Here is a 10,283-nt window from a genome sequence, read left to right as displayed (position 1 = left end):
CATTTGAAGCTATACAAGTGTTTGGCATGTTTATAGCATCTAGAGAAACTTGATGTTTGTTGCACAGAGTAAAAAACATTATTTTCTATGAAGAAGATCTCATTTCTCACATTTCATTTAAGCAAACAAGAAGTTCCTTTAATCATATATCATGAATAGTGGTCATACCGGAGAAATTATTCATTACAGACAGAATACCTTATATTTGATTGTACTGTATACTCCTCTCCTAAAAAAAAAAAAAATCACTGTGTCCCCAAAGAAATTACAAGAGACCAAGAACATGCTAAAAATACTTTATTGTCATTACTAAATGCATTAAACATACATTTTAAATGGAATATATTGTATATTCGATGAAACACAACAACAATAAAAAATACAGCCACAGAATGGAAAGGTGACAAACTAAAATGAAAGTTATCAAATATTATCAAATATTACAATAAACCTAAAATTATAGTTTGAAAGGATTAAAAGGTGTTCTACAGAAGGAGAAAACATTAGCAACCTGGAATAATGTTTATTCCTGGCCCATTTTCTGCCCACTGGAAAAAATTGCACTGTTTTTCCTTCCCAAGAGGGCACACAAAAAAATTCTTTCCATTATTAGGTCCAATCTTCAACACTGTTCTCATGATGGAGCGTTTGCCATGGTTGCAGAATGGGAATGACAAATCTGCCCACTAGGGGGGAAAAACAGATTGTAAAGTTTAGGTGGATGTTACAATGATAGACAGGCTGAGTCTGGATGCATTTGATTAGTAATGTATTGTCTTCACTTACTAATTTGACATTGTAAAATACACGCAAGTCATTAGTTGTTGCCCTTAAAAACCTTATATCCTATGAGAAGCATCTATAACAAATTTGCCTTAATCACACAGAAAATTGTCGTAATTTCAAGTTTCTCTCAATCCAAAGGCACAGTACTTAGAGAAGTTCCTTCATTTTATTGCAAATAGTTGAAAACTACTAGAATCTCACTGTAAAACAACCACCAAATTTCCTGTTACAGGTCTGTTGTAGTTAATGCTCTTAAGACCAAAGATTTGTTATGCCTTTAACACTCAACTGCTTTAGTCTTCCAGGCAAAGAAAGAATTTGCTATAGAATTACCTGGACTAATTTAGGCAGATTCCATTATATTATTCCTATCCATATTAATCTTGGCCTCAAGAGAGCTACAAAGAAGGCTATGATATTATTGATATTGCTAATAATGTTTTCCCCATCTGTACAAGTTTCTAGAGGAGGAAATGAGTTAAGTTTAGTAGGATGGAGCCACATCTCAGGCAAAGGTTAAGCTCTAAGATCACTGTCAATATTCCCTGGGGAATGCCTAAGGAAGGTACCACAATGAAGACAGATCATTTCTCTCTCAATATGTGCAACCAGAAAACTTTTGCTCCAGCACTGAAACAGATCCCTATTTTCTTTTTCCAGTTAGGTATCCGATGAAGCAGTGGGGAAAATTACGTATCTTCAAACCTTAACAGTGAGAGAGAGGCTCACATTCAGGAACGCAGACAGAATGTGGGACTGACCAAAAGGGCCCAGATTCCTGTCTCTTATTTCACATTTCTTTGCAGGGACACACCTATTGAAAGGCATGGGGAATCGCCTAAATCTAAATTGCTATTGTGCCATCACTTTCTTTGGGTATGCTTATGCAGTAGGATTTGCTAAGTTTGTTATAAATCCAGGGACAGTATATTATTTTTCCCAGGTGCCTCTATCCAACCCATAAGGCACAGGTTTTGAGGTAGCACTGAAGTTAGGAAGCATACATTTATATCTTGGATCATCAGCCACCTGAGTAGTGACTCAATAACTTTCTCTCTGTAAACCAAGGGGGCAATGCTTCTACCCTTGTGATTTACAAACATGATACACTTAATAATCTAATAGCTATCATTTGATTAATTTTTCTTTCTGTGATGACCCTCTTTGAATTTTAAGTTATTCAACATTCAGGCTTTAGGACTCAATATGGCTTTTAAATGTCATGGTTAAGCCGGAAATGGGTTGCCATCGGTTACATTTTAGTAACCAAAGTATTCCATGATATTATCATTAAGCTTGATAATTCATACAGGTACCTCAAAAAATCCACATTGTGCTTCTCTAGGTAGAGGACAAGCATAAAACTGCCTGCCCTTGTTTTCGCCATCCTTCCTCACCACTCGGAGAATGCAGGGGCGGCCGTGTTTACTGCAGCGAGGACTGCCAGCATTTAATGTATGAGGACCATCTGTCGTATTAATCTGAAGTTCACTGTAATGACAAGTTACAAAATAACTGCAGCACCATGGTGCTAAAAGGGGCTGTTCACACCACCCCACCCCCACGCCGGAATCCTGCCTGTACAATGAAATTATACCAAAAAGTGATCATGATCCACTCTACGTGATTATATACACTCCTCTGTCTTTTTAATTCTTGCTTTTCCTAGGTAACTCTCATTTCCTTCCAAAGCTACCTACCGAAATTTAAATTAAATGCCTAATTTAAATTAAATTTCTCAAGAACGAAAGGAGCTGAACTGCATATCCAATATATCCAATTTTCTTAGTTTTCATTTGTGATATTTGGCTCTTCTCTTACTCAACATGACAGTGTGGCCACTTTTATTTCTTATAAAATATTCTCAAGTCCAACTCCCCTCTCACACCCCAAAGGAACTAGAGTTACAATCTTGTCTAATTATTTTCTCATCCATAGCAAGCTCTCATCAATGGCTCTGACAAGGCCAAAGAGATCACTCTTTCTACTGTCCACGTTAAAGACAATTTTCTATGCTCTGCTTTGATCAAGGCTACCATAATAGTTGCAATCATATTTCAGCAAGGACCAGGCTGCTGGGCACAGCAGAAATGTGTGTTTTGTAAAACTGGCAAGGAAGCTTTATTCTCCCCTGTGATTAGGATCAAGAGTGTCTAGAGGTTATTCCTGCATACAGCAGAGAAAGGCCAGAAGCCAGGCTTCCACTGTAGCTATACAGAATTTTCTCTTTGAAGAGGTGCTTCATGACTATTTTTAATTTTTTAAATTTTGCATATTTTTGATAATGCCTTTATAATAGTTAGTCTTTTTAATAAACCAATTGAAGAGAAAAAGCCCTCATTAAAACTAGAAGTCCTTCCCCTTAATAGCCCTGTTTTAACTTTTGAATGATAAAAAGCTTCTTTTTTTGTTAATTTCTAAAGAAAAAAATCATTATTAAATGATTTTTTAAAAAATTTATAAATCAGAGGTGGTTCTCCTCTTCCTTGCCTCCTAAAATACATTCTTCTCAGACTTGTTCCTATAATGATGCCTCAAGGCATCATCATATCTAATCGAAATGTTCAGAGTATGAAGTCTTTTTTCCCTGGTTTTATTGAGATATAATTGACTTGTATGAGATCTTTCATTTGTGAGGAAATTGGTTTACAATCATATAACAGATGCTTAAATATATTGCCTTAAATGGACTTAAACATCCCAACGTCTGGGATGAACTCAAATGTACTGAGGCTAGTATCTGAAGCTGTTTGTGCAGCAGGCATTTGTAAGATCAAAGCAGCTGTGGGCCTTGCTAAAGAAATCATTATAATTAAATATTTCTCCAGCAGCTATTTTGTTGGTAGCATTTTCAAGGTGGGGGATGGTAGCTTACATTTTAGAATCATAGAAGACACTAAACAGAAATAGGGAAGGTGACTTCTCTTCCCCACCCCCTTCATTTCACCAGCCCCCCACCAAAAAACAGCAGTATTAAAACTATAACTTGAAGAGAAGCTAAACATCTGGATGGCTGGAGAGAAGTCGGGGGATTTCAAAACTGAAGCATGTGGGTTATAAACCATCAATTGTGCTTAAAAAGATGTTAAAGGAGGAAAAAAGAAGGGTAAGAATTTTAACAGAAATAAAATGATGCATATTTTAAAATAATTAAAAAGTACACACATGCAAACAGTTTTATACAGTCTGTTGAAATCTGTCAGAGATAACAATTAAACATTTTTGAATCCACTTGCCTCAACCTAGAAATCTCCAGGTTTTCACAAATCCAGGGAGAGGTTTAGATTCTTTTACTAGTAAAGGTTTCTGGAGACAAGCAAGATGGAAGGTGGGATTAAGGCAGAAAAGAAAGATCCCAGTATCTCCTACTGGTTCCTCATTTCTGTCTTCCATTCTGTTTCTCCCTTAGGATAAGGTTAAAGAAAAGAACTGCCCTATGCTATCTTATCTCAGCCCTTAGAGTGTGGTCCACCAACCAGGAGCATCAGCATCACCTGCGCACTCCTTAGACCTATAGCATCACCTGTCCCTACTCCACCCAGTCCACTGGCAGCATCGGAACATGCATGTTAACAGGACTCCCAAGGGATGTGTATACGCATTAAGTTGTGAAGCACTGACTTAATATAACCAAGATACTGATGCCACCTGGGATCACATCGGGTCTAAATATGCACAGGGAATCTTCATTTTATGATAGCAAACATCACCCAGCATAATTAAATGTTCTGATTAATTGAGGACATCTTTGTTCCTCTTTGCTTCAATCATGGCTTTAAAAACTTTCTAAAATGTAATGAGCATTTTCTTGGTTTAGCATACAGAAGACTTTAACTTATTTTGATAACTAGGACCATCATTTTGAATACTGATACTGGATTATAAATGGTCAATATAATATGATAGATCAGGGGTTGGCAAATCTTCTCAGAAGGGACATATTTTTACGCTTGTTGGTCTTATGATCTCTGGTGCAAAATATTCAAATTTGCTATTGGAGCATGAAAAGCAGCCACAGAGAAGATGTAAGCCAATGGGAATGTGATGTGTCCCAATAAAACCTTATTTACAAAAACAGGTGGTGAGCTGAATTTGGCCCCTCTGGCTGCACTTTGCTGAGGTAGAGGTCATTAGAACCAAGGCCAATGCTTAACGCATAATAGGTTCTCAATAAATACTTATTAATAAGTAAACACTGAACATGTTCAATAAATATTGTTCAAATATGGAACAACTGTCCAACAGGGACCAGATGTATAGCACAGAGAATTCTATTCAGTACTCTGTGACAATTTATGGGAGTAAAGAATCAGAGAATGAATGTGTATGCACATGTATAACTGGGTCACTGTTGTACAACAGAAATTATCACAGACTTGTAAATTAAATATACTTCAATAAATCTTTTAACACCCCCCCAAACAGAGATTAGATAAAAACTCTTATCAAGAAAGAGGACATTCCCAAGCACAGGTCTGTAATTTTCAGGTGGGTATTTTTTCAGTGATCCATCTACCATGGTTTAACTTATTTTACAGATAGGGTGGTTCATTATAATAAAAACACTAAAATTTTTTGAACTAATCAGTCTCACTGAACGTGAATTTTGTAGTGCAGCAGTATTTCAAGGATAATAACAAACAGGCAGAGGTTAAATGACTCATCCTGGATGGTCCCAGGTGGTTCTGAAATCCTTGGGGACTGAAAACTCCAAAAGGTGACCTGCAGCACGTATGAGGTGTCAGTGCTTCACTGGTGATTAGAGGTAGAATTTGGCAATGCTGCTGGCAGCAGACCCGAGAAAATGTTAGTGATTATATTCATGTCACTTTCCTCATCTACATGAGCCTTTGTGTCAGCTCAGGAAAAATTTACACCTAAAACACAGGTAGTGTTCTTTGAAAAAGTATCACTGTATTTCGTTCTGTAGTCACAATAATTGGATCAAAGACTTACCACTGTCTAACAGTCATTCTTAACTGCTTAAAAATTGGTCCAACTATCCAATTTATAACCTGGTAGCTGGATAAAATTCAAGTCTATCTAAAGACCAATCTGAAAATATGCCCCATCAACAGAGCATGTATCATGTGGTGATGAGATCAGTAATTAAGAGAACAAAAGGCAAATTAATTACCATATAATTATTAAAGAAAAAATGAACTGGCTATAAATTCTCTGAGTGGACCACCTGCTTTAATTCTATTATGTTGTGAGCGTCTGCTCAGCATCTTGTCCACAAGATGAACACTGTAGCTGCCAGACAAGGAGAAAAATGAAATAAATGACAGTAATTTGCAATTTATTCCTTGTAAAGTAGCTGGGTGCAGAAGGGCTGCTGGGTGAATGTATTTCATCACTTGACATTTATTCTGCTAGTTGATCTTGATTGATTTTAGAGTCTCATTCCTGGGGTTCTTATTTTCAACACATACACATGCTGTAGTGTTTCTAAGTAATGCTGTGCACTGTGATTAATCATATGACCCTATTACTAATGACTTATGAAGAAATAATTTAAATTTAAGGTTACATTAATGCTTTTTTAAATCCCTAATTCATTAGTTAAATTGTCTGAGATTTTCTACAAAGCACTAAGGAAATAAAAATATGCTGAGATACTTCATTTGAGTACAACAAAAGCCACACTGTTTTTAAATGATCACATCTGCTTCTTTCCACTTAAGCTAGACAACAGAAAAGGCTGTGAAAAAATGATTTTCTTACAGGAGAGCCCCCTGACTCAGACACTTTTAACTAGCTCCTTCCTGAACTTTCATCATGAGACATTAATTAGGTTTCAAGTGAGAAGATAGCGTACGGACCCAGGCAGTTAAAAGTCTGCCCTCCAAAGCTTAATTCAAATGTCTACATTTTGTGAGTACTATGGACAAAAGTCAAACCAGTTATTATAAATGATTACAAACAAATTAAAAAAAAAATCAGCCAAGGATAAGTCATCAAGATTAACTGATAGTAAGTTTAGAGTTAGTATAGGAAACTCGAGATTAAAGCATCTATTGACCAAAACCTGTCTCAGGATTCTGTTATGAAATAAGCTTCAAGGGTTCCCAGAAGTTGGTTCAAGATGTGAACACAGATGGTCCTTTATCTCACTGCCCAAAGGAAGAATCTATCCATCAGTAGAGATGTACATAGATCATCAGAGGAGAGGCTGGAAATCAGAACCCCTCCTGAGATGACTTTAGATCCCATCCACAGTAGCTCTTCCTCTGTTCGCCTCCCATCAGCAAGAAAAGGCACAGGAGAGGAAGAATCTTCACCTTCACTTCGTTTAAAATGTTCTCCCCCTCATTTAAAGAAGCTGGATATACGGCACCTGCTTTGTGAAGGAAAAGGAAATTGTGGAGAGATGACGCTCCCTAATGGAGGTATCAGGTGTGACAGTGAGGAGGCCCAGATAAAGGGACTAAACAAGGCTGGGAAAGAAAGGGATGCCACTAATCATTAAGCAACAAGGATAACACTGTTTACTAAAATTTCTGTATCTCTGGTGATTGCACCTGAGGGTCTTCTGAATGTGTGGCAGGTAGTCTCATAAAATACATCCAGTCTGGTAGTATTTATTAATCGGAATTACAACTTTTAAATTTCAAGTCCAAAATGAGTATGCATGTTCTTTGAGCCTTTCTGGCTTAAACAAAGGCCACCATTCACGCCCTTGGTTGTTTGAAATACAGCCACTTCTTTTAGCAGAAATGTCACTAAAATTATCTCAGATCTCTCTCTTTAAAACAAAAGACATTGATTAAATATTATTAATGATAGTCTCCCTTTCAGAAGAACTATATTTCATTGGGAGTTAAAAACAAACAAACACGACAAACAACTGCTAACAGTAGAGATGGATAACCAGTAAGATTATGGGGGATTTAATCACTTTGCTTTATACTTTCCAATATTTTCCAAACATTCTGTATTAAGCATATATATGGTTATAGCCAGAAAAAGCAAACTTTTTGCAGATGTAGGAAATTCTGTTTTTCATTCCCTTCCTTCTCTAATATTGTCAGCTAGGGGAGGCAAGGGATGCCAATTACTATAATAGTCTTTACTGATTTGATTTACATTTCCCAAATCAATACAGCCCCCTTAGCAATGGATGATTTTTCTGCATTCTTAAAACTCCATGAAAATACTTTAAAGACGAAGGTTAGAAGCATCATACCTGTTAGAAAATCCAGGGTTGCAAGTTTTGTGATCTGGTGATGAGTAGTGGGTTGTTTTTAAATTTGTATATGCTGGACTAAATATTTTAGACTGAGTGCAGATCATAGGTAATACATTTACTTTGTTAGATAGTTGAGTTATATAGTTTGCTCTCTCCGGGGAGGAGAGAGGGTTTGGAAATTCCCCATCTAAAATCTGCTTTTGGCTTTCTTCTCTTTTCAAAGCACTGGATTTATTACTGAAATCAGTCAAGACAAGGGTTGTAGTTCCAAATGCAGTTTTCCTGTTGATCTTCACTTCTGTCCTTGGTTTTCCAAAGCTATTACAAGGGTATTTCACTAAGTTGTTCAAGGCAGTTGGATTTTCTTTATTCTCAAGCACTGAATCTGGAAAGAGAGACCAGTAATTCTGCAGTATTCCTATAAATACACTGACATGAAACATCTTTTTACTTAACTAAAACATTTTAGTTCATGTATTACAGTGACCTAATACAGAGAATTAATACAACAAAGTTAGTCTGAGCAACTGAGAACTAAACATCTTCTTGTTTAGGGAATGAAGTATTATATAAAGGGCAAATTTTCAACAACTTTCAGGGACTCAGAGGTGGGCTTAAAAAAGACTTATAGTTATTACACTTTACATTATGTTTAAGTATTTTAAGGTTATTCGATTATCAATTTTGTAACCACTAGGCCAAATATTATGCAGTTTAATTAAGAGGTGACATCCCACAAAGCTTTCTCTCTTGTTCTTTCTCATCTTTTTTAAGGCTGCACCTGTGGCATACAGAAGTTTCCAGGCTAGGCGTCAAACCGGAGCTGCTGATTGCCAGCCTATGCCACAGACACAGCCACAGCAGATCTGAGCTGTGTTTGTGACCTACACCACAGCTCGCAGCAACGCTGGATCCTTAACCCACTGAGTGAGGCCAGGGATGGAACCCTCATCTTCATGGAAACTAGTCCAGTTCTTAAACAACTGAGCCACAATGGGAACTCGCCACAAAGCTTTCAATCAGCGATTCAAGTTTATATCTAAATGATGAGGAATATTACTGTAAACGACAAGACCAAGTAAAAGGCTTACTAAAAATAAGATGAATTACAAAGACAACATTTACTAAATGTTTTAACAAAGCATCCTAGGATTTTGGAATCTGTACTATAATTTATTTTAAATTGCAGTTAAGATATATGTCCATCATATTCAGAAAAACAGCAATAAGAAAATAATTAAGGAGATGTGTAAAGGCATTTCAGAATGTCAAAATGAGTATGGAAACCTCAACTGTGTTTTTCTGAGGGCTCTCTGCTGAATGCTACTGAAGGGAGAGGGATGGAAGTAGGAGAGCATCCCTTCTGCTACCAGCAATGCTGTAGATAGGGTGATGCCCGCCTTTCCGGTCCAGAGAACAAAACAGAATACGACAGCTCATACAATGCGGGGTCCAGAAGTCAAGACTGAACTTTCTCCTCTCTAATTGAAGAAAGAAAGAACACTTCGAGAACACAATAGAGGCTGCGTCAATGAGATGGTTCTTAATCACGGGTTTCCTCTGAGGTTTTACATTCTCTGAACGCATGAAATTGTGAGCTCTAAAGAGTTATTTTGAAGGATTTCAATGAAATCAGTACAATTGTCTGGGTAAAGATTTTAATAACAAGGGGTAGGAGGGATAAAGAAGAGGAAAAAATTCAGCATTTTTCTATTCCACCTGCAAAGATATTCTTACAGAAATCCTCCCTTTCAATTTATCAAACGCTTGGACTGAATAACAAACTCAAAAGTTGCTGAAATCTGCATAAAACAAAGCTTTATTGAATAATTCATTAGAAACAGTAGAGAACAGATGTGATCATCTCAGTTTTTTTTTTTTTTTTGAGATACAAAGGCACATACTCTTTTAGTACAAGCATGTTTTCCCTCCCTGTTTAAAAAAAAAAAAAAAGTACTCAACAGAATATCAGCATGGTTTACATGCAGAGGCTGGCAATTCCTTTAAACCTTTCAGAAAGAAAGCATTTTAGTTATGAAATATCAAGGTGGGGACAAGATATATACCTGACTTTGTGTAATTAACCCTCTTTGAAATGGAATGAACACAAAATCAAAATTCAGTCTTACCAACAGGCCTTGAAGACAGGCAAGCATCACATGCCTGAGAAGATGGCTTATTTATTAGTGTACAGACCTCACACGTCCACTGCTCTTCAGATTTCCGAGCCACACAGTCTGTGAAATGATTCTCCCTGCTGGATGGCCAAGGGACGAAAGTGTTTCTAGCTGGTAGCAAGCTATAA

At 36.9% G+C, this 10,283-nt stretch overlaps 1 protein-coding gene across 8 annotated transcripts in view; it reads right to left on the bottom strand.

Annotated features, from left to right (window-relative positions):
* Positions 1-280: 280 nt before the first annotated feature.
* The window catches only part of NEIL3 (nei like DNA glycosylase 3), a 383,724-nt gene continuing 373,721 nt past the window's right edge, over positions 281-10,283 (bottom strand). For all 8 annotated transcript variants that reach the window (XM_084999924.1, XM_021076035.2, XM_084999922.1 and 5 more), the window contains 4 exons: positions 10,108-10,277; positions 7,976-8,363; positions 2,103-2,277; positions 281-686 (listed from right to left, as the gene is read on the bottom strand). In XM_084999924.1, coding sequence (XP_084856050.1) covers positions 504-686; positions 2,103-2,277; positions 7,976-8,363; positions 10,108-10,277 — 916 coding nt within the window. In that variant the 3' untranslated portion in view covers positions 281-503. The remainder of the gene's footprint in view (positions 687-2,102; positions 2,278-7,975; positions 8,364-10,107; positions 10,278-10,283) is intronic.

Source organism: Sus scrofa, chromosome 15 (assembly GCF_054392235.1).
Source record: "Sus scrofa isolate SSC_HxYL_T2T_F1_AM1 chromosome 15, Sscrofa_HxYL_maternal_Yorkshire_Landrace_v2.0, whole genome shotgun sequence".
Lineage (NCBI taxonomy): Eukaryota > Metazoa > Chordata > Mammalia > Artiodactyla > Suidae > Sus > Sus scrofa.
Note: the sequence above shows the minus strand (reverse complement) of the source record. Positions and strands in the feature narration are given on the sequence as shown.